The 27,500-nt window shown below is 58.2% G+C and overlaps 1 protein-coding gene and 1 long non-coding RNA gene across 3 annotated transcripts; one reads left to right on the forward strand and one right to left on the reverse strand.

Annotated features, from left to right (window-relative positions):
• Positions 1 to 5,016: 5,016 nt before the first annotated feature.
• LOC144955332 (protein chibby homolog 1-like) lies at positions 5,017 to 7,655 on the forward strand (the record flags this gene model as incomplete). Its single annotated transcript, XM_078885577.1, has 3 exons — positions 5,017 to 5,125; positions 5,731 to 5,855; positions 7,562 to 7,655. Coding segments are annotated over 3 exons (318 nt in total), but the record flags the coding sequence as incomplete, so codon positions are not given.
• A 3,115-nt stretch (positions 7,656 to 10,770) lies between these two features.
• LOC144955331 (uncharacterized) lies at positions 10,771 to 22,494 on the reverse strand. 2 transcript variants are annotated; one of them, XR_013641615.1, is made up of 4 exons: positions 22,361 to 22,494; positions 16,433 to 16,554; positions 12,255 to 13,446; positions 10,771 to 12,110 (listed from the first exon to the last, which is right to left on the reverse strand). It is a non-coding gene; the product is annotated as an uncharacterized LOC144955331 (long non-coding RNA). The 2 variants fall into 2 exon arrangements; XR_013641614.1 differs by having other exon boundaries at positions 10,771 to 13,446; positions 22,361 to 22,488.
• Positions 22,495 to 27,500: the final 5,006 nt, after the last annotated feature.

Raw genomic sequence — 27,500 nt, forward strand, 5'->3', positions numbered from 1 at the left:
CACTCACCACCCTCACCACCCTCACCAACCACCACTCACCCTCACCACCCTCACCACACTCACCACACTCACCACCGACCCCTCACCACCACACTCACCACCACCCTCACCACCACACTCACCACCCTCACCACCCTCACCACCCTCACCACCCCCCACCACCCTCACCACCCCCACCACACTCACCACCCACCACCCCACCACACTCACCACCCCCACCACACTCACCACCCCCACCACACTCACCACCCCCACCACACTCACCACCCTCACCACCCTCACCCACCCCCCCACCACACTCACCACACCACCACCACCACCCCCACCACACTCACCACCCCCACCACCCTCACCACCCCCACCACCCACCCCCCCACCACACTCACCACCCCACCCACCACACCACCACCCCCACCACACTCACCACACTCACCACCCCCACCACACCCACCACACTCACCACCCCCCACCACCCTCACCACCCCCACCACCCACCCCCACCACACTCACCACCCCCACCACACCACCACTCACCACCCCCCACCACACTCACCACCCCCACCACACTCACCACCCCCACCACCACACTCACCACCCCCACCACCCTCACCACACCACCACCCCCACCACCCTCACCACCCCACCACACTCACCACCCTCACCACCCCCACCACCCTCACCACCCCACCACCCACCACCCTCACCACCCCACCACACTCACCACCCTCACCACCCCCCACCACACTCACCACCCCCACCACACTCACCACCCCCACCACACTCACCACCCCCACCACACCTCACCACCCCCACCACCCTCACCACACTCACCACCCCCACCACACCACCACCCTCACCACCCCCACCACACCACCACCACCACCACCCTCACCACCCCCACCACACTCACCACCCCCACCACCCTCACCACCCCACCACACTCACCACCCCCACCACCACCCCCACCACCCACACCACCCTCACCACCCCCACCACCCTCACCCCCCACCACCCACCACCCCCCCACCACCCCCACCACCCTCACCACCCCCCCCCACACCACCACCCTCACCACCCCCACCACACTCACCACCCCCACCACACTCACCACCCCACCACACTCACCCCCCCCACCACACTCACCACCCCCACCACCCCCACCACCCCCCCACCACCCCACCACACTCACCACCCCCCACCCACCACTCACCACCCCCACCCACCCCCCACCACCCACCACCACACCACCCCCCACCCACCCCCACCACCCACCCCCCACCACCCCCCACCACCCTCACCACACTCACCACCCCCACCACCCACACCACCCCCACCCCCCACCACCCCACCACCCCCACCACCCTCACCCACACCACCACCCCCACCACCCTCACCCCCACCCCCACCACCCCCACCACACTCACCACCCCCACCCCCCACCACCCTCACCACCCCCACCACACTCACCACCCCACCCACCCCACCACCCCCACCACCCCACCACACTCACCACCCCCACCACCCTCACCACCCCCACCACCCCACCACCCCACCACCACCCACCACCCCCACCACCCCCCACCACCCCTCACCACCCCACACCACCACCCTCACCACCCCCCCACCACACCACCCCCACCACCCACACCACCCCACCACCCCCACCACACTCACCACCCCACCACACCACCACCCCCACCACACTCACCACCCCCACCACCCCACCACACTCACCACCCCCACCACACCCACCACCCCACCACCCCCCACCACACTCACCACACTCACCCCACCCCCCCACCACCCCCACCACACCACCCACCCCCACCACACTCACCACCCCCCACCCCCACCACACCACCACCCACCACCCTCACCACCCCCACCACACTCACCACCCCCCACCACCCACACCCCACCACCCCCCACCACCCCACCCACCCACCACCCCCACCCACCCTCACCACACTCACCACCCCCACCACCCTCACCACACTCACCACCCCCACCACACTCACCACCCCCACCACCCTCACCACACTCACCACCCCCACCACACCACACCCACCACACTCACCACCCCCACCACACTCACCACCCCCACCACACTCACCACCCACACCACCCCCACCACACTCACCACCCCCCACCACCACTCACCACCACACCACACCACCCCCACCACACTCACCACCCTCACCACCCTCACCACCCTCACCACCCCCACCACACTCACCACACACTCACCACCCCCCACCACACCACCACACCCACCACCCCCCCCACCACACTCACCACCACCACCCCCCACCACACTCACCACCACCACCCCCCACCACACTCACCCACCACCACCCCCCACCACACTCACCACACCACCCCCCACCACACTCACCACCACCACCCCCACCACACTCACCACCCCCACCACCCCCACCACACTCACCACCCCCACCACACTCACCACACACTCACCACCCCCACTACACTCACCACTACACACACCACCCCCACCACACTCACCACTACACTCACCACCCCCACCCACACACCACACACTCACCACCCCCACCACACTCACCACCCCCCACCACACTCACCACCCCCACCACACTCACCACACCACCACCCCCACCACACTCACCACCCCCACCACACTCACCACCCCCACCCACACTCACCACCCCCCACCACACTCACCACCCCCACCACACTCACCACCCCCACCACACACACCACCCCCACCACACTCACCACCCCCACCACACTCACCACCCCCACCACACTCACCACCCCCACCACACTCACCACCCCCACCACACTCACCACCCCCACCACACTCACCACCCCCCACCACACTCACCACCCCCACCACACTCACCACCCCCACCACACTCACCACCCCCACCACACTCACCACCCCCACCACACTCACCACCCCCACCACACCACCACACCCCCCACCACACTCACCACCCCCACCACACTCACCACCCCCACCACACTCACCACCCCCACCACACTCACCACCCCCCACCACCCACTCACCACCCCCCACCACACTCACCACCCCCACCACACACACCACCCCCCACCACACTCACCACCCCCACCACACTCACCACCCCCACCACACTCACCACACACACCCACCACCCCACCACACCACCACACCACCACACTCACCACCCCCACCACCCCCCACCACACTCACCACCCCCCTCACCCCCACTCACCACCCCCCCACCCCACTCACCACCCCCACCACCCCACTCACCACCCCCACCACCCCACTCACCACCCCCACCCCACTCACCACCCCCCACCACACTCACCACCCCCCACCACACTCACCACCCCCCACCACACTCACCACCCCCCACCACACTCACCACCCCCCACCACACTCACCACCCCCCACCACACTCACCACCCCCCACCCACACTCACCACCCCCACCACACTCACACCCCCACCACACTCACCACCCCCCACCACACTCACCACCCCCCACCACACTCACCACCCCCCACCACACTCACCACCCCTCACCACCCCCCACCACACCACCACCCTCACCACCCCCACCACACTCACCACCCCCCACCACACTCACCACCCCCCACCACACTCACCACCCCCCACCACACCTCCCCCCCTCACCCCCACCCTCACCCCCACCACACTCACCACCCCCCACCACACTCACCACCCCCCACCACACTCACCACCCCCCACCACACTCACCACCCCCCACCACACTCACCACCCCCCACCACACTCACCACCCCCCACCACACTCACCACCCCCCACCACACTCACCACCCCCCACCACACTCACCACCCCCCACCACACTCACCACCCCCCACCACACTCACCACCCCCCACCACACTCACCACCCCCCACCACACTCACCACCCCCCACCACACTCACCACCCCCCACCACACTCACCACCCCCCACCACACTCACCACCCCCACCACACTCACCACCCCCCCACCACACTCACCACCCCCACCACACTCACCACCCCCCACCACACTCACCACCCCCCACCACACTCACCACCCCCCACCACACTCACCACCCCCCACCACACTCACCACCCCCCACCACACCTCCCCCCCTCACCCCCACCCTCACCCCACCCTCACCCCCACGCTCACCCCCCTCACCACACTCACCACCCCCACCACACTCACCACCCCCACCACACTCACCACCCCCCACCACACTCACCACCCCCCACCACACTCACCACCCCCACCACACTCACCACCCCCACCACACTCACCACCCCCACCACACTCACCACCCCCACCACACTCACCACCCCCACCACACTCACCACCCCCACCACACTCACCACCCCCACCACACTCACCACCCCCACCACACTCACCACCCCCACCACACTCACCACCCCCACCACCCTCACCACCCCCACCACCCTCACCACCCCCACCACACTCACCACCCCCACCACCCTCACCACACTCACCACCCTCACCACCCTCACCACCCCCACCACACTCACCACCCCCACCACACTCACCACCACCACACTCACCACTACACTCACCACCCCCCCACCACACTCACCACACTCACCACCCCCCACCACCCCCACCACACTCACCACCACCACACTCACCACCACACTCACCACCCCCCCACCACACTCACCACCCCCCACCACACTCACCACCCCCCACCACACTCACCACCCCCACCACACTCACCACCCCCACCACACTCACCACCCCCACCACACTCACCACCCCCACCACACTCACCACCCCCACCACACTCACCACCCCCACCACACTCACCACCCCCACCACGCTCACCCCCCTCACCACACTCACCACCCCCACCACACTCACCACCCCCACCACGCTCACCCCCCTCACCACACTCACCACCCCCACCACACTCACCACCCCCACCACACCTCCCCCCCTCACCCCCACCCTCACCCCCACGCTCACCCCCCCTCACCACACCACCAGCTGGACTACAGCACGCGAGCCGTGGAGCTGGGCCTTGACTACGGGGCTCCCTCCGTTACCATCGGCAACCAGAAGCTCGTCTTCCTTGACGACGGGGAGTGGACCGCCGGTAACCGTGGCAACACCACCACCACCACCATAACAACCACCACCACCTTCTCCTGTGTGTGTGGGCGAGTAAGTGGATGGGTGAGTGGGTCAGTGAGTGGAGAGTGAGTGAGTGGGTGAGTGACTGAGTGAGTGAGCAAGTGGTGAGTGACTGTTGAGTGGTGAGTGAGTGGTGAGTGAGTGGGTGAGCGTGTGGGTGAGCGTGTGGGTCAGTGAGTGAGTGGGTGAGCAAGTGGGTGGGTAAGTGAGTGACTGAGTTGGTGAGTGAGTGGGTGGGTGGGTGAGTGGGTGAGTGAGTCAGTGTGGGTGAGTGTGTGAGCGAGTGTGTGAGCGAGTGGGTAAGTGAGCTGGTGACTGAGTGAGTTGGTGGGTGAGTGAGCGAGTGGGTGAGTGAGTTGGTGAGTGAGCGAGTTGGTGAGCGAGTGGGTGGGTGGGTGAGCGAGTGGGTGGGTGGGTGGGTGAGCTGGTGGGTGAGTGAGTTGGTGAGTGAGTTGGTAAGTGAGTTGGTGAGTGAGTGGGTGAGTGAGTTTCCTGCGCTCCCCCCGTAGAGTCTGTGGGTGGTGCTGGTGGTGCTGAGTGGGTGAGTGAGTGAGTCTCCCCCTGTAGAGTCTGTGGGTGGTGGTGGTGCTGGTGGTGGCGCTGCTGCCTTGAAGCGGCTACAGCAACGCAACCACAGCCTCGTGGAGGAGAACCACCTGCTCAAGTTGAAGCTCACCCTGCTGATGGACATGGTGAGTGGGTGAGTGGGTGGGTGGGTGAGTGGGTGGGTGGGTGAGTGAGTGGGTGGGTGAGTGGGTGGGTGGGTGAGTGAGTGGGTGGGTGTGGGTGGGTGAGTGGGTGGGTGAGTGGGTGGGTGGGTGAGTGAGTGGGTGGGTGTGGGTGAGTGGGTGAGTGAGTGGGTGGGTGAGCGGGTGAGTGGGTGGGTGTGGGTGGGTGTGGGTGGGTGAGTGGGTGGGTGTGGGTGGGTGGGTGTGGGTGGGTGGGTGGGTGTGGGTGTGGGTGGGTGGGTGGGTGGGTGGGTGAGCGAGTGGGTGGGTGAGCGGGTGAGTGGGTGAGCGGGTGGGTGAGTGGGTGGGTGGGTGAGTGGGTGGGTGAGTGAGTGGGTGGGTGAGTGAGTGGGTGAGTGGGTGGGTGAGTGGGTGGGTGGGTGAGTGAGTGGGTGGGTGGGTGAGTGGGTGGGTGGGTGGGTGGGTGAGTGGGTGGGTGAGTGGGTGAGTGAGTGGGTGGGTGGGTGAGTGAGTGGGTGAGTGGGCGAGTGGGTGGGTGAGTGGGTGGGTGAGTGGGCGAGTGGGTGGGTGAGTGGGTGGGTGGGTGAGTGGGTGGGTGGGTGAGTGGGTGGGTGGGTGAGTGAGTGGGTGGGTGGGTGAGTGGGTGGGTGGGTGGGTGGGTGAGTGAGTGGGTGAGTGAGTGGGTGTGGGTGGGTGTGTGAGTGAGTGGGTGGGTGAGTGGGTGGGTGGGTGAGTGGGTGGGTGAGTGAGTGGGTGGGTGAGTGAGTGGGTGGGCGAGTGGGTGGGTGAGCGGGTGGGTGGGTGGGTGAGTGAGTGGGTGGGTGGGTGAGTGGGTGGGTGAGTGGGTGAGTGGGTGGGTGAGTGGGTGAGTGGGTGGGTGAGTGGGTGAGTGAGTGAGTGGGTGAGTTGGTGAGTGGGTGAGTTGGTGAGTGGATGAGTGAGTGAATGAGTGGCTGAGTGGGTGAGTGGGTAAGTGAATGGGTGGCTGAGTGGCTGAGTGAGTGGCTTGGTGGGTGAGTGGGTGAGTGAGTGGGTGGGTGAGTGGGTGAGTGAGTGGGTGGGTGAGTGGGTGAGTGGGTGAGTGGGTGGGTGAGTGGGTGAGTGGGTGGGTGAGTGAGTGGGTGGGTGAGTGGGTGAGTGGGTGAGTGGGTGGGTGGGTGAGTGGGTGGGTGTGGCTGGGTGGGTGGGTGGGTGAGTGAGTGGGTGGGTGAGCGGGTGAGTGGGTGGGTGAGTGGGTGGGTGAGTGAGTGGGTGGGTGAGTGGGTGGGTGAGCGGGTGGGTGGGTGGGTGGGTGAGTGAGTGGGTGGGTGAGCGGGTGAGTGGGTGAGTGAGTGGGTGGGTGGGTGAGTGGGTGGGTGAGTGGGTGGGTGAGTGAGTGGGTGAATGAGTGGCTGAGTGAGTGGGTGAGTTGGTGAGTGGATGAGTGGCTGAGTGGGTGAGTGGGTGGGTGAGTGAGTGGGTGGGTGAGTGGGAGTTTGAGGGAGTGAGTGGGTGGGTTGGTGAGTGGATTAGTGAGTGAGTGGGTGGGTGAGTGGGTGAATGAGTGGCTGAGTGAGTGGGTGAGTTGGTGAGTGGATGAGTGAGTGGCTGAGTGGGTGAGTGGCTTGGTGGGTGAGTGGGTGAGTGATGGATTAATGTTATGTCACCTCCCCACCCCCCACTCTCCCACCCACCCCCCACTCTCCCACCCACCCCCCCCTCTCTCCCAGCTGTCCGAATCGACAGCAGACAGTCAGCACCTGGAGAGCCAGCTTGCCCGGCTGAAGTCACGCTCCAAGGAGGCACGCAGATAACGGGCTGTGTGGGTGGGTAGGTGGGTGGGTGGGTGGGTGAGTGTGTGGGTGGGTGGGTGAGTGGGTGGGTGGGTGGGTGAGTGGGTGGGTGGGTGAGTGGGTGGGTGAGTGTGTGGGTGGGTGGGTGAGTGTGTGGGTGTGTGGGTGGGTGGGTGAGTGGGTGGGTGAGTGTGTGGGTGGGTAGGTGGGTGAGTGGGTGGGTGGGTGGGTGAGTGGGTGGGTGAGTGTGTGGGTGGGTAGGTGGGTGGGGTGTTGGTTGTGGTGGTTGTTGTTGTTGACATAAAATCATTTTATTTCACTCGTGTTGTGTTTTGTGGTTGCATCACACAAAAAAAAGACAGCTACCCCAGGTAGCCTCCAGCAGGGCTGTAGGGGCAAGTGCTGTTAGCGAACAGCACCTATGAAGGTTCGTTGCGCTACCCACTAAACACACACTCACTCACGCACCCCCCCCACCCACCCACCCACTCACCTCACCACCCACCCACTCAACCACTCACCCACCCACTCACCCACCCACCCACCCACCCACTCACCCACCCACCCCACTCACCCACCCACCCACCCACTCACCCACCCACCCACTCACCCACCCACCCACCCACTCACCCACCCACCCACTCACCCACCCACTCACCCACCCACCCACCCACTCACCCACCCACCACGCACCCCCCTCACCCACCCACCCACTCACCTCACCACCCACCCACCCACCCAACCACACACCTCACCACCCACCCACTCACCCACCCACTCACCCACCCACTCACCCACCCACTCACCCACCACTCACCCACCCACTCACCCACTCACTCACAACCCACTCACCCACCCACTCACCCACCCACACACCCACCCACTCACCCACCCACCCACTCACCCACCCACTCACCCACCCACTCACCCACTCACCCACCCACTCACCCACCCCCCCACCCACTCACCCACCCCCCACCCACTCACCCACCCCCCCACCCACTCACCCACCCCCCACCCACTCACCCACCCCCCACCCACTCACCCACCCCCCACCCACTCACCCACCCACCCACCCACTCACCCACCCACCCACCCACTCACCCACCCACCCACCCACTCACCCACCCACCCACCCACTCACCCACCCACCCACTCACCCACTCACCCACCCACTCAACCACCCACCCACCCACCCACTCACCCACCCACCCACCCACTCACCCACCCACCCACCCACTCACCCACCCACCCACCCACTCACCCACCCACCCACCCCACTCACCCACCCACCCACCCACTCACCCACCCACCCCACCCACCCACCCACTCACCCACCCACCCACTCACCCACCCACCCACTCACCCACCCACCCCACTCACCCACCCACCCACTCACCCACCCACCCACCCACTCACCCACCCACCCACTCACCCACCCACCCACCCACTCACCCACCCACCCACTCACCCACTCACCCACCCACCCACTCACCCACTCACCCACCCACCCACTCACCCACCCACTCACTCACCCACTCACCCACCCACCCACTCACCCACCCACTCACCCACCCACCCACTCACCCACCCACCCACTCACCCACTCACCCACTCACCCACCCACTCACCCACCCACCCACTCACCCACTCACTCACCCACCCACTCACTCACCCACTCACCCACCCACCCACCCACCCACCCACCCACCCACCCACTCACCCACCCACCCACCCACCCACCCACCCACCCACTCACCCACCCACTCACTCACCCACCCACCCACTCACTCACCCACCCACCCACCCACTCACCCACCCACCCACCCACTCACCCACCCACCCACTCACCCACCCACCCACCCACTCACCCACCCACCCACCCACTCACCCACCCACCCACCCACTCACCCACCCACCCACCCACTCACCCACCCACCCACCCACTCACCCACCCACCCACCCACTCACCCACCCACCCACCCACCCACCCACTCACCCACCCACCCACCCACTCACTCACCCACCCACCCACCCACTCACCCACCCACCCACCCACCCACCCACCCACTCACCCACCCACTCACCCACTCACCCACCCACTCACCCACCCACCCACTCACCCACCCACCCACTCACTCACCCACCCACTCACTCACCCACCCACCCACCCACCCACCCACTCACCCACCCACCCACTCACCCACCCACCCACCCACCCACTCACCCACCCACCCACTCACCCACCCACCCACTCACCCACTCACTCACTCACTCACCCACCCACCCACCCACCCACTCACCCACCCACCCACCCACCCACCCACTCACCCACCCACCCACTCACCCACCCACCCACCCACTCACCCACCCACCCACCCACCCACCCACCCACCCACTCACCCACCCACTCACCCACCCACCCACCCACTCACCCACCCACTCACCCACCCACCCACCCACTCACCCACCCACCCACTCACTCACCCACCCACTCACTCACCCACCCACCCACCCACTCACCCACCCACCCACCCACTCACCCACCCACCCACCCACCCACTCACCCACCCACCCACTCACCCACCCACCCACTCACCCACTCACTCACTCACTCACCCACCCACCCACCCACTCACCCACCCACCCACCCACTCACCCACCCACCCACTCACCCACCCACCCACCCACCCACTCACCCACCCACCCACCCACTCACCCACCCACCCACCCACTCACCCACGTGTATGCCAAACACTTTATTGCGCCTGCAGTGAAGAACAAAGCTTGGCTGGCACCGACTGCCGCAAATCATTTTCGATCAGTCAGCCGGCAGCTGTAGTCATCCGTTACGCTACAGAGTGTAGTGATCAACCCTCAATCGGTTGCAGGCAACTTTGGTTGCAGGCGACCTGGGTTGCATGCAACCCGGGTTGCAGGCAACCTTTGCAAGCATGCGACCCCCGCAGGTTTCAAACCAAGGTTGCAACTTCATTTGCAACCTCCGTTGCGACCAACTTAAATTTGCCTGCAACTTTATTTGCCCGCAACCTCGGTTGCATGCAACTTAATTTGCCTGCAACCTCGGTTGCTTGCAACTTTACCCCCCAATCCCAACCCTACCCTCCCCCCCACCCGATCGACAGACGGTCAAATCGACAGAATAGAAAGACACTTAAATCAATAGGCAGATTAATTGACAGTCGATCAAGCGACAACACAGATCAATGGGCAGACAAAGAGAGAGAGATCGCTCGTCAAATAGATCAATAGACAGATCAATGGCGGTCAATAGACGGACAGACGAACAGACGGATCAATATACGTACAAGTAGGTGGACAAACATCGAAGCCTGGCCAGGCCTAGGAAGGCCTAAATGAAGCCTAAACAAAGCCTGGCCAGGCCTAGGCAGGCCTAAACGAAGCCTGGGAAGGCCTAATCGAAGCCTGGCCAGGCCTAGGCAGGCCTAAACGAAGCCTGGGAAGGCCTAAACGAAGCCTGGGAAGGCCTAGGCAGGCCTAAACGAAGCCTGGGAAGGCCTAATCGAAACCTGGGAAGGCCTAGGAAGGCCTAAACGAAGCCTGGGAAGGCCTAAACGAAGCCTAGGAAGGCCTAGGCGAGCCTAATCGAAACCTGGGAAGGCCTAGGAAGGCCTAAACGAAGCCTGGGAAGGCCTAAACGAAGCCTAGGAAGGCCTAGGAGAGCCTAAGCAAAGCCTGCGAAGGCCTAGGAAGGCCTAAACGAAGCCTGGGAAGGCCTAAACGAAGCCTAGGAAGGCCTAGGCGAGCCTAATCGAAACCTGGGAAGGCATAAACAATGCCTAAGCAAGACCTGCCCAGGCCTAGGAAGGCCTAAACGAAGCCTATCCAGGCCTAAACGAAGCCTGTGAAAGGCCTAGACGAAGCCTAGGAAGGCCTAGGAAGGTCTAAACGAAGGCCTAGGAAGGCCTAAACAATGCCTAAGCAAAGCCTGGCCAGGCCTAGGAAGGCCTAAACGAAGCCTAAGCAAAGCCTGGGCAGGCCTAGGAAGGCCTAAACAATGCCTAAGCAAAGCCTGGGCAGGCCTAGGAAGGCCTAAACGAAGCCTAAGCAAAGCCTGGCCAGGCCTAGGAAGGCCTAAACGAAGCCTAAGCAAAGCCTGGGCAGGCCTAGGAAGGCCTAAGTGAAGGTTAAGGAAGACTAGGCCAGGCCTAGGCAGGCCTGAACGAAGCCTAATCGAGGCCTCGGTAAAGCCAAGGCAGGCCTACTTCCTAGGCCCATGTAGGCCCATGACACAGCAAAACACTTTAAGAGCAATCAGAGGGACCTCGACAGGCCTAGGGAGAGATCACAGAGGCCTGTTGAGGCCTAGCGAAGCCTGGCCAGGCCTTTCCTAGGCCTACGTAGGCCTCGGTCACGAAACAAGTTAAGAGCAATCAGAGGGACCTGCGGAGGCCTCGACAGGCCTAGGGAGAGATCACAGAGGCCTGGCGAGGCCTAGCGAAGCCTGTCGAAGCCTGGCCAGGCCTTTCCTAGGCCTACGTAGGCCGTCGGTCACGAAACAATTTAAGGGCAACAAGCGGGACCTGCAGAGGCCTGGACAGGCCTCGGTGAGAGGTCTACGGTAGAGATCACAGAGGCCTGGACTGGCCTAGCGAAGCCTTCCTAGGCCTACGGAGGCTGAAGAACACAACTTCAGAGGCCTGTAGAGGCCTCGGGAGAGATCACAGAGGCCTGGCGAGGCCTAGCGAAGCCTGGCGAAGCCTTCCTAGGCCTACGCAGGCCGAGGAACACAACTTCAGAGGCATGGCGAGGCCTAGCGAAGCCTAGCGAAGCCTTCCTAGGCCTACGCAAGCCAAGGGCAATGGGAGGGGCCTTTTAGTAGGTTCTGGAGACGTCCTGGCAAAGCCCTAGGGAGGTTCTGCTAAGGCCTAGGAATGATCGGAAAGCCTGACGAGGCCTAGGCAGTCGTACTGAAGCCTGGCCAAGAGTTATGAAGGCTTGACAAGGCCTGGCGAGGCCTACGAAGGCCTTGCGAGGTCTAGGAAGGCCTAGGAAGGTCTGGCAAGGTCTGACGAGGCCTAGGAAGGGCTGACGAGGCCTAGGAGAGGCCTACCAAAGGCCTGGCGAGGCCTAGTAAGGCCTGGCGAGGCCTAGGACGGGTTGGTGAGGCCTACGAAGGGCTGACTAGGCCTAGGAGAGGCCTACCAAAGGCCTGGCGAGGCCTAGGAAGGGCTGACGAGGCCTAGTAAGGCCTAGCAAGGCTTAGGATAAGTTGGTGAGGCCTACGAAGGCCTGGCGAAGCCTAGGAAGGCCTGGAAAGGCCTAGGAAAGGCTGGCGAAGCCTAGAAAGGCCTGGCGAGGCCTAGGAAAGCCTGGCGAGGCCTACTAAAGCCTGGCAAGGCTGAGGATAAGTTGGCGAGGCCTACGAAGGCCTGGCAAGGCCTAGGAAAGGCTGATGAGGCCTACGAAGGCCTAGGAGAGGCCTAGGAAGGCCTAGGAGAGGCCTACGAAGGCCTGGCGAGGCCTACGAAAGCCTAGGAGAGGCCTAGGAAGGTCTAGGCGAGGCCTACTAAAGCCTGGCAAGGCCTAGGAAAGGCTGACGAGACCTACGAAGGCATAGGAGAGGCCTAGGAAGGGCTGGCGAGGCCTACAAAGGCCTAGGAAGGCCTGGCGAGGCCTAGGAAAGCCTGGCGAGGCCTAGGACGGGTGTGCGAGGCCTGGCGAGGCCCGGGGCTATATTTTGTCGTCGGTCATCTCGAGGAACTGAGCGTAGACGTCTCGGCTGCACTCGCCCTTGTGGTTGAACTGGAACTTGTAGTAGGTGCCATCAGCACAGATCGCTAGACAGGAAGAGAGTGGGTGGGTGGGTGAGTGGGTGAGTGGGTGAGTGGGTGAGTGAGTGGGTGGGTGAGTGGATGGGTGAGTGGGTGGGTGGGTGAGTGGGTGGGTGGGTGAGTGGGTGGGTGGGTGAGTGAGTGGGTGGGTGGGTGAGTGGGTGAGTGGGTGGGTGAGTGGGTGAGTGAGTGGGTGAGTGAGTGGGTGAGTGAGTGGGTGAGTGAGTGGGTGGGTGGGTGGGTGAGTGAGTGAGTGGGTGGGTGGGTGGGTGAGTGAGTGAGTGAGTGAGTGGGTGGGTGGGTGGGTGAGTGAGTGGGTGGGTGAGTGGGTGAGTGGGTGGGTGGGTGAGTGGGTGGGTGAGTGGGTGGGTGAGTGGGTGAGTGGGTGAGTGAGTGGGTGGGTGGGTGAGTTGGTGGGTGAGTGAGTGGGTGGGTGGGTGAGTGGGTGGGTGGGTGGGTGAGTGAGTGAGTGGGTGTGTGAGTGGGTGAGTGAGTGTGTGGGTGAGTAGGTGGGTGAGTGAGTAGGTGGGTGAGTGAGTGGGTGAGTAGGTGGGTGAGTAGGTGGGTGAGTAGGTGGGTGAGTGAGTGTGTGGGTGAGTAGGTGGGTGAGTGCTACTCACCGATGACGGAGTTCTGCTCGCTGCCGAAGGCGCAGAGGCAGTGAGAGGCGGTGGGTGAGTGAGTGGGTGGGTGGGTGGGTGAGTGAGTGAATAGGTGAGTGTGTGAGCGAGTGGGTGAGTGTGTGGGTGAGTGTGTGGGTGAGTGTGTGAGTGAGTGAGTAGGTGGGTGAGTGCTACTCACCGATGACGGAGTTCTGCTCGCTGCCGAAGGCGCAGAGGCAGTGAGAGGCGGTGGGTGAGTGAGTGGGTGAGTGAGTGTGTGGGTGAGTAGGTGGGTGAGTGAGTAGGTGGGTGAGTGGGTGAGTGAGTGAGTGTGTGGGTGAGTGTGTGAGTGAGTGTGTGGGTGAGTGAGTAGGTGGGTGAGTGAGTGTGTGGGTGAGTGTGTGAGTGAGTAGGTGAGTGAGTAGGTGAGTAGGTGGGTGAGTGAGTGTGTGTGTGAGTGTGTGGGTGAGTAGGTGGGTGAGAGTGTGTGGGTGAGTGTGTGAGTGAGTAGGTGAGTGAGTAGGTGAGTGTGTGGGTGAGTGAGTGGGTGAGTGAGTGTGTGGGTGAGTGTGTGAGTGAGTGTGTGAGTGAGTAGGTGAGTAGGTGGGTGAGTGAGTGTGTGTGTGAGTGTGTGAGTGAGTGTGTGGGTGTGTAGGTGAGTAGGTGAGTGTGCTACTCACCGATGACAGAGTTCTGCTCGCTGCCGAAGGCGCAGAGGCAGTGAGAGGCGGTGGGTGAGTGAGTGGGTGAGTGGGTGGGCGGGTGAGTGGGTGAGTGAGTGGGTGAGTGAGTGGCTGAGTGGCTGGGTGAGTGAGTGAGTGTGTGGGTGAGTGAGTGAGTGGGTGAGTGAGTAGGTGAGTAGGTGGGTGAGTGAGTAGGTGAGTGAGTAGGTGAGTGAGTAGGTGAGTGGGTGAGTGTGTGAGTGAGTGAGTGTGTGGGTGAGTAGGTGGGTGAGTGGGTGAGTGAGTGAGTGTGCTACTCACCAATGACGGAGTTCTGCTCGCTGCCGAAGGCGCAGAGGCAGTGAGAGGCGGTGGGTGAGTAGGTGGGTGGGTGAGTGGGTGAGTAGGTGAGTGTGTGAGCGAGTGGGTGAGTGTGTGGGTGAGTGTGTGGGTGAGTGTGTGGGTGAGTGTGTGGGTGAGTGAGTAGGTGAGTAGGTGAGTGCTACTCACCGATGACGGAGTTCTGCTCGCTGCCGAAGGCGCAGAGGCAGTGAGAGGCGGTGGGTGAGTAGGTGGGTGGGTGAGTGGGTGAGTAGGTGAGTGTGTGAGCGAGTGGGTGAGTGTGTGGGTGAGTGTGTGGGTGAGTGTGTGGGTGAGTGAGTAGGCGAGTAGGTGAGTGCTACTCACCGATGACGGAGTTCTGCTCGCTGCCGAAGGCGCAGAGGCAGTGAGAGGCGGTGGGTGAGTAGGTGGGTGGGTGAGTAGGTGAGTGTGTGAGCGAGTGGGTGAGTGTGTGGGTGAGTGTGTGGGTGAGTGTGTGGGTGAGTGTGTGGGTGAGTGAGTAGGTGAGTAGGTGAGTGCTACTCACCGATGACGGAGTTCTGCTCGCTGCCGAAGGCGCAGAGGCAGTGAGAGGCGGTGGGTGAGTGAGTGAGTGAGTGTGTGAGTGAGTGGGTGGGTGAGTGAGTGAGTGGGTGAGTGAGTGTGTGGGTGAGTGGGTGGGTGAGTGAGTGAGTGTGTGAGTGAGTGGGTGGGTGAGTGAGTGTGTGGGTGAGTAGGTGAGTAGGTGAGCGAGTAGGTGAGTGGGTGGGTGAGTGCTACTCACCGATGACGGAGTTCTGCTCGCTGCCGAAGGCGCAGAGGCAGTGAGAGGCGGTGGGTGAGTGAGTGAGTGGGTGGGTGGGTGAGTGAGTGGGTGAGTGAGTGGGTGAGTGAGTAGGTGAGTGAGTAGGTGAGTGGGTGGGTGAGTGAGTGTGTGGGTGAGTGAGTGAGTGGGTGAGTGAGTGTGTGGGTGAGTAGGTGAGTAGGTGGGTGAGTAGGTGAGTGAGTAGGTGAGTAGGTGAGTGCTACTCACCGATGACGGAGTTCTGCTCGCTGCCGAAGGCGCAGAGGCAGTGAGAGGCGGTGGGTGAGTGAGTGAGTGGGTGGGTGAGTGAGTGGGTGAGTGAGTAGGTGAGTGAGTAGGTGAGTGGGTGAGTGTGTGGGTGAGTGTGTGAGTGAGTAGGTGAGTAGGTGGGTGAGTGTGCTACTCACCGATGACGGAGTTCTGCTCGCTGCCGAAGGCGCAGAGGCAGTGAGAGGCGGTGGGTGAGTGTGTGAGCGAGTGTGTGGGTGAGTGAGTGTGTGGGTGAGTGAGTGTGTGGGTGAGTGAGTGTGTGGGTGAGTAGGTGAGTAGGTGGGTGAGTAGGTGAGTGAGTAGGTGAGTAGGTGGGTGAGTGTGCTACTCACCGATGACGGAGTTCTGCTCGCTGCCGAAGGCGCAGAGGCAGTGAGAGGCGGTGGGGATCTGGAATCGTGAGAAGCTCCACTTGGAGCTGAAGTATTTGGGGAGGAAACTCGCAGATGCCAAACTACACACACAGACACACACAGAGAGACAAAGACAGTGAGACACACAGAGAGACACACAGAGAGACACAGAGAGACACACAGAGAGACACACAGAGAGACACACAGAGAGACACACACAGAGACACACACAGAGACACAGAGACACACAGAGAGACACACAGTGAGACACACAGTGAGACACACAGAGAAACACACAGTGAGACACACAGAGACACACACAGAGACACACACAGAGACACACACAGTGAGACACACAGTGAGACACACAGTGAGACACACAGAGAGACACACAGTGAGACACAGACAGTGACACACACAGTGACACACAGTGAGTCACACAGTGAGACACACAGAGAGACACACAGAGAGACACACAGTGAGACACACAGAGAGACACACAGTGAGACACACAGTGAGACACACAGTGAGACACACAGAGAGACACACAGTGAGACACACAGTGAGACACACAGAGAGACACACACAGAGACACACAGAGAGACACACAGAGAGACACACAGAGAGACACACAGAGACACAGAGACACACAGAGAGTGACTCACAGTGAGACACACAGAGAGACACACAGTGAGACACACAGTGAGACACACAGAGAGACAGTGAGACACACAGAGAGACACACAGAGAGACACAGACAGTGAGACACACAGTGAGACACACAGAGAGACAGTGAGACACACAGTGAGACACACAGTGAGACACACAGAGAGACAGTGAGACACACAGTGAGACACACAGTGAGACACACAGTGAGACACACAGTGAGACACACAGTGAGACACACAGTGAGACACACAGTGAGACACACAGAGAGACACACAGTGAGACACACAGTGAGACACACAGAGAGACACACAGTGAGACACACAGAGAGACACACAGTGAGACACACAGAGAGACACAGACAGTGAGACAGTGAGACACACAGTGAGACACACAGAGAGACACACAGTGAGACACACAGAGAGACACACAGTGAGACACACAGTGAGACACACAGTGAGACACACAGAGAGACACACAGTGAGACACACAGTGAGACACACAGTGAGACACACAGTGAGACACACAGTGAGACACACAGTGAGACACACAGTGAGACACACAGAGAGACACAGACAGTGAGACACACAGAGAGACACACAGTGAGACACACAGTGAGACACACAGTGAGACACACAGTGAGACACACAGTGAGACACACAGAGAGACACAGACAGTGAGACACACAGTGAGACACACAGTGAGACACACAGAGAGACACAGACAGTGAGACACACAGTGAGACACACAGTGAGACACACAGAGAGACACAGACAGTGAGACACACAGTGAGACACACAGTGAGACACAGTGAGACACACAGTGAGACACAGTGAGACACACAGTGAGACACAGACAGTGAGACACACAGTGAGACACACAGTGAGACACACAGAGAGACACACAGTGAGACACACAGTGAGACACAGTGAGACACACAGAGAGACACACAGAGAGACACACAGAGAGACACAGACAGTGAGACACACAGTGAGACACACAGTGAGACACACAGAGAGACACAGACAGTGAGACACACAGTGAGACACACAGTGAGACACACAGTGAGACACACAGTGAGACACACAGTGAGACACACAGTGAGACACAGACAGTGAGACACAGTGAGACACACAGAGAGACACACAGTGAGACACACAGAGAGACACAGACAGTGAGACACACAGTGAGACACACAGTGAGACACACAGTGAGACACACAGTGAGACACACAGAGAGACACAGACAGTGAGACACACAGTGAGACACACAGTGAGACACACAGAGAGACACAGACAGTGAGACACACAGTGAGACACACAGTGAGACACAGTGAGACACACAGTGAGACACAGTGAGACACACAGTGAGACACAGTGAGACACACAGTGAGACACAGTGAGACACACAGTGAGACACAGACAGTGAGACACACAGTGAGACACACAGTGAGACACAGTGAGACACACAGTGAGACACAGACAGTGAGACACACAGTGAGACACACAGTGAGACACAGTGAGACACACAGTGAGACACAGACAGTGAGACACACAGTGAGACACACAGTGAGACACACAGTGAGACACAGTGAGACACAGTGAGACACACAGACACAGTGAGACACACAGTGAGACACACAGTGAGACACACAGTGAGACACACAGACACAGTGAGACACAGACACAGTGAGACACAGAGAGACACAGTGAGACACAGTGAGACAGAGACAGTGAGACAGTGAGACAGAGAGACACAGTGACACACAGTGAGACACAGTGACAGTGAGACAGACAGAGTGAGAGGGAGACAGAGAGAGACACAGAGAGACAGAGAGACAAAGAGAGAGACACAGCGAGACACACAGAGACACACAGACACACACGGAGATACACAGAGTGAGACACACAGCGAGACAGACACACAGAGACACACAGAGACACACAGAGACACACAGAGACACAGAGTGAGACACACAGAGACACACAGAGACACACACAGACACACACGGAGATACACAGAGTGAGACACACAGCGAGACAGACACACAGAGACACACAGAGACACACAGAGACACACAGAGACACAGAGTGAGACACACAGAGACACACAGAGACACACACAGAGACACACAGAGACACACACAGAGACACACAGAGACACACACAGACACACACGGAGATACACAGAGTGAGACACACAGCGAGACAGACACACAGAGACACACAGAGACACACAGAGACACACAGAGACACAGAGTGAGACACACAGAGACACACAGAGACACACACAGAGACACACAGAGACACACACAGAGACACACAGAGACACACACAGACACACACGGAGATACACAGAGTGAGACACACAGCGAGACAGACACACAGAGACACACAGAGACACACAGAGACACACAGAGACACAGAGTGAGACACACAGAGACACACAGAGACACACACAGACACACACGGAGATACACAGAGTGAGACACAGAGACACACAGAGACACACACAGAGACACACACAGAGACACACAGAGACTCACACAGACACACAGAGACTCACAGACACACACAGAGACACACACAGACACACACGGAGATACACAGAGTGAGACACACAGCGAGACAGACACACAGAGACACACAGAGACACACAGAGACACACACAGAGACACAGAGTGAGACACACAGCGAGACACAGAGACACACAGAGACACACACAGAGACACACACAGAGACACACACAGACACACACGGAGATACACAGAGTGAGACACACAGCGAGACAGACACACAGAGACACACAGAGACACACAGCGAGACAGAGACAGAGTGAGACACACAGAGACACACAGCGAGACACAGAGACACACAGAGACACACAGAGACACACAGAGACACACAGAGACACACAGAGACACACAGAGACACAGAGTGAGACACACAGAGACACACACAGACACAGCGAGACACACAGAGACACACAGAGTGAGACACACACAGAGACACACAGAGACACACAGAGTGAGACACACACAGAGACACACACAGAGACACACAGAGACACAGAGTGAGACACACAGAGACACACAGAGACACAGAGACACAGCGAGACACACAGAGACACACAGAGACACAGAGACACACAGACACACAGAGACACACAGAGACACACAGAGCCACGTGGAGACACACACAGAGCGAGACACACACACACAGAGACACGTGGAGACACACACACACACACAGACACGTGGAGACACACACACACACAGAGTGAGACACACACACACACAGAGTGAGACACACACAGAGCGAGACACACACACACACAGAGCGAGACACACACACACACAGAGTGAGACACACACACACACACACAGAGCGAGACACACACACACACACACAGAGTGAGACACACACACACACACAGAGCGAGACACACACAGAGCGAGACACACACACACACAGAGTGAGACACACACACACACAGAGTGAGACACACACACACACAGAGCGAGACACACACAGAGCGAGACACACACACACACAGAGCGAGACACACACACACAGAGCGAGACACACACACACACACACAGAGCGAGACACACACACACACACAGAGTGAGACACACACACACACAGAGTGAGACACACACACACACAGAGCGAGACACACACACACACACAGAGCGAGACACACACACACACAGAGCGAGACACACACACACACAGAGCGAGACACACACACACACAGAGCGAGACACACACACACACAGAGCGAGACACACACACACACAGAGCGAGACACACACACACACAGAGCGAGACACACACACACACAGAGCGAGACACACACACACACAGAGCGAGACACACACACACACAGAGACACGTGGAGACACACACACACACAGAGCGAGACACACACACACACACAGAGCGAGACACACACACACACAGAGCGAGACACACACACACACACAGAGCGAGACACACACACACACAGAGACACGTGGAGACACACACACACACAGAGCGAGACACACACACACACAGAGTGAGACACACACACACACACAGAGCGAGACACACACACACACGCAGAGCGAGACACACACACACACAGAGTGAGACACACACACACACAGAGCGAGACACACACACACACAGAGTGAGACACACACTCACACAGAGCGAGACACACACACACACAGAGCGAGACACACACACACACAGAGCGAGACACACACACACACAGAGCGAGACACACACACACACAGAGCGAGACACACACACACGCAGAGACACGTGGAGACACACACACACACAGAGCGAGACACACACACACACAGAGCGAGACACACACACACACACACACAGAGCGAGACACACACACACACAGAGCGAGACACACACACACACAGAGCGAGACACACACACACACAGAGCGAGACACACACACACACAGAGCGAGACACACACACACACACACACAGAGCGAGACACACACACACACAGAGCGAGACACACACACACACAGAGCGAGACACACACACACACAGAGCGAGACACACACACACACACACAGAGCGAGACACACACACACACAGAGCGAGACACACACACACACAGAGCGAGACACACACACACACACAGAGCGAGACACACACACACACACACAGAGACACGTGGAGACACACACACACAGAGCGAGACACACACACACACACAGAGCGAGACACACACACACACAGAGCGAGACACACACACACACAGAGCGAGACACACACACACACAGAGCGAGACACACACACACACAGAGTGAGACACACACACACGCAGAGCGAGACACACACACACACAGAGCGAGACACACACACACACACAGAGCGAGACACACACACACACACACACAGAGACACGTGGAGACACACACACACAGAGCGAGACACACACACACACAGAGACACGTGGAGACACACACACACACAGAGCGAGACACACACACACACAGAGCGAGACACACACACACACACAGAGTGAGACACACACACACAGAGCGAGACAGACACACACACAGAGCGAGACACACACACACACAGAGACACACACACAGAGACACGTGGAGACACACAGCGAGACACACACAGCGAGACACACACACACACAGAGCGAGACACACACAGCGAGACAGACACAGAGTGAGACAGAGACAGAGTGAGAGACGGATCGCCACCTGGACTGTTTGTTGCGTTTGGGGTCCTCAGCCGCGAAGATGTGCACAGTGCCATGATCACTGGACACGCAGAGTAGCGTGGAGTCTTGGTTGAAGTTTATACTGAGACACACACACACACAGACACACACAGTGACACACACAGACACACACACACACAGTGACACACACAGTGACACACAAGATGTGCACAGTGCCATGATCACTGGACACACAGAGTAGCGTGGAGTCTTGGTTGAAGTTTATACTGAGACACACACACACACACACAGTGACACACACACACACACAGTGACACACACACACACACAGTGACACACACACACACACAGTGACACACACACAGTGACACACACACACACAGTGACACACAAGATGTGCACAGTGCCATGATCACTGGACACACAGAGTAGCGTGGAGTCTTGGTTGAAGTTTATACTGAGACACACACACACACACACAGTGACACACACACACACACAGTGACACACACACACACACACACAGTGACACACACACACACACAGTGACACACACACAGTGACACACACACACACAGTGACACACAAGATGTGCACAGTGCCATGATCACTGGACACACAGAGTAGCGTGGAGTCTTGGTTGAAGTTTATACTGAGACACACACAGACACACAGTGACACACACAGTGACACACACACACACAGTGACACACACACACAGTGACACACACACACAGTGACACACACACAGTGACACACAGACACACAGTGACACACACACAGTGACACACAAGATGTGCACAGTGCCATGATCACTGGACACGCAGAGTAGCGTGGAGTCTTGGTTGAAGTTTATACTGAGACACACACACAGTGACACACACACACAGTGACACACACAGTGACACACACACACAGTGACACACACAGTGACACACAAGATGTGCACAGTGCCATGATCACTGGACACGCAGAGTAGCGTGGAGTCTTGGTTGAAGTTTATACTGAGACACACACACAGTGACACACACACACAGTGACACACACAGTGACACACACACACAGTGACACACACAGTGACACACAAGATGTGCACAGTGCCATGATCACTGGACACGCAGAGTAGCGTGGAGTCTTGGTTGAAGTTTATACTGAGACACACACACACACACACACAGTGACACACACACACAGTGACACACACACACACAGTGACACACACACACAGTGACACACACACACAGTGACACACACACAGTGACACACAGACACACAGTGACACACACACAGTGACACACAAGATGTGCACAGTGCCATGATCACTGGACACGCAGAGTAGCGTGGAGTCTTGGTTGAAGTTTATACTGAGACACACACACAGTGACACACACACACAGTGACACACACAGTGACACACACACACAGTGACACACACAGTGACACACAAGATGTGCACAGTGCCATGATCACTGGACACGCAGAGTAGCGTGGAGTCTTGGTTGAAGTTTATACTGAGACACACACACAGTGACACACACACACAGTGACACACACAGTGACACACACACACAGTGACACACACAGTGACACACAAGATGTGCACAGTGCCATGATCACTGGACACGCAGAGTAGCGTGGAGTCTTGGTTGAAGTTTATACTGAGACACACACACACACACACAGTGACACACACACACAGTGACACACAGTGACACACACACACAGTGACACACACACACACAGTGACACACACACACAGTGACACACACACACAGTGACACACACACAGTGACACACAGACACACAGTGACACACACACAGTGACACACAAGATGTGCACAGTGCCATGATCACTGGACACGCAGAGTAGCGTGGAGTCTTGGTTGAAGTTTATACTGAGACACACACACACACACAGTGACACACACAGACACAGAGACACACACACACACAGTGACACACACAGTGACACACACAGTGAGACACACAAGATGTGCACAGTGCCATGATCACTGGACACACAGAGTAGCGTGGAGTCTTGGTTGAAGTTTATACTGAGACACACACACACACAGTGACACACACAGTGACACACACACACAGTGACACACACACACACAGTGACACACACACACACAGTGACACACACACACAGTGACACACACACACACAGTGACACACACACAGTGACACACACACACACAGTGACACACACAGTGACACACACACACACACAGTGACACACACAGTGACACACAAGATGTGCACAGTGCCATGATCACTGGACACACAGAGTAGCGTGGAGTCTTGGTTGAAGTTTATACTGAGACACACACACACACAGTGACACACACACAGACACACACACAGTGACACACACACACAGTGACACACACACACACACACAGTGACACACACACACAGTGACACACACACACACAGTGACACACACACACACACAGTGACACACAAGATGTGCACAGTGCCATGATCACTGGACACGCAGAGTAGCGTGGAGTCTTGGTTGAAGTTTATACTGAGACACACACACACACAGTGACACACACACACACAGAGACACACACACACACAGTGACACACACAGTGAGACACAAGATGTGCACAGTGCCATGATCACTGGACACACAGAGTAGCGTGGAGTCTTGGTTGAAGTTTATACTGAGACACACACACACACAGTGACACACACACAGACACACACACAGTGACACACACACACACAGTGACACACACACACACACACAGTGAGACACACAAGATGTGCACAGTGCCATGATCACTGGACACACAGAGTAGCGTGGAGTCTTGGTTGAAGTTTATACTGAGACACACACACAGACACAGAGACACACACACACACACAGACACACACACACACACAGTGACACACACACACAGTGACACACACACACACACACACAGTGACACACACACACACAGTGACACACACACACAGTCACACACACACACAGTGACACACACACACACAGTGACACACACACACACAGTGACACACACACACACAGTGACACACACACACAGTGACACACAAGATGTGCACAGTGCCATGATCACTGGACACACAGAGTAGCGTGGAGTCTTGGTTGAAGTTTATACTGAGACACACACACACACACAGACACACACAGTGACACACACACACACAGTGACACACACAGTGACACACACACACACAGTGACACACAAGATGTGCACAGTGCCATGATCACTGGACACACAGAGTAGCGTGGAGTCTTGGTTGAAGTTTATACTGAGACACACACACACACACAGACACACACAGTGACACACACACACACAGTGACACACACAGTGACACACACACACACAGTGACACACAAGATGTGCACAGTGCCATGATCACTGGACACGCAGAGTAGCGTGGAGTCTTGGTTGAAGTTTATACTGAGACACACACACACACAGACACACACACACACAGTGACACACACACACACAGTGACACACACACACAGACACACACACACACACACACAGACACACACACACACACAGAGACACACACACACACAGTGACACACAAGATGTGCACAGTGCCATGATCACTGGACACGCAGAGTAGCGTGGAGTCTTGGTTGAAGTTTATACTGAGACACACACACACACACAGTGACACACACAGACACACAGTGACACACACACACACAGTGACACACACACACACACAGTGACACACACACACAGTGACACACAAGATGTGCACAGTGCCATGATCACTGGACACACAGAGTAGCGTGGAGTCTTGGTTGAAGTTTATACTGAGACACACACACACACACAGACACACACAGTGACACACACACACACAGTGACACACACAGTGACACACACACACACAGTGACACACAAGATGTGCACAGTGCCATGATCACTGGACACACAGAGTAGCGTGGAGTCTTGGTTGAAGTTTATACTGAGACACACACACACACAGTGACACACACAGTGACACACACACACACACAAGATGTGCACAGTGCCATGATCACTGGACACGCAGAGTAGCGTGGAGTCTTGGTTGAAGTTTATACTGAGACACACACACACACAGTGACACACACACACAGTGACACACACACACACACAGTGACACACACACAGTGACACACAGACACACAGTGACACACACAGTGACACACACACACAGTGACACACACACACAGACACACACACACACACACAGACACACACACACACACACAGAGACACACACACACACAGTGACACACAAGATGTGCACAGTGCCATGATCACTGGACACACAGAGTAGCGTGGAGTCTTGGTTGAAGTTTATACTGAGACACACACACAGACACAGTGACACACACACACACAGTGACACACACACACACAGTGACACACACACACACAGTGACACACACACACAGTGACACACACAGTGAGACACACAAGATGTGCACAGTGCCATGATCACTGGACACACAGAGTAGCGTGGAGTCTTGGTTGAAGTTTATACTGAGACACACACACACACACAGTGACACACACACACACACAGTGACACACACACACACACACAGTGACACACACACACACACACACAGTGACACACACACACAGTGACACACACACACACACACAGTGACACACACACACACAGTGACACACACAGTGAGACACAAGATGTGCACAGTGCCATGATCACTGGACACACAGAGTAGCGTGGAGTCTTGGTTGAAGTTTATACTGAGACACACACACACACACACAGTGACACACACACACACAGTGACACACACACACAGTGACACACACAGACACAGAGACACACACACACACAGTGACACACACACACACACACAGTGACACACACACACAGTGACACACACACACACAGTGACACACACACACACACAGTGACACACAAGATGTGCACAGTGCCATGATCACTGGACACGCAGAGTAGCGTGGAGTCTTGGTTGAAGTTTATACTGAGACACACACACACACAGTGACACACACACACACAGTGACACACACACACACAGTGACACACACACACACACACACAGTGACACACACACAGTGACACACAGTGACACACACACACACAGTGACACACACACACACACACA

This window comes from Lampetra fluviatilis, unplaced genomic scaffold, assembly GCF_964198595.1.
Source record: "Lampetra fluviatilis unplaced genomic scaffold, kcLamFluv1.1 SCAFFOLD_938, whole genome shotgun sequence".
Classification (NCBI taxonomy): Eukaryota; Metazoa; Chordata; class Hyperoartia; order Petromyzontiformes; family Petromyzontidae; genus Lampetra; species Lampetra fluviatilis.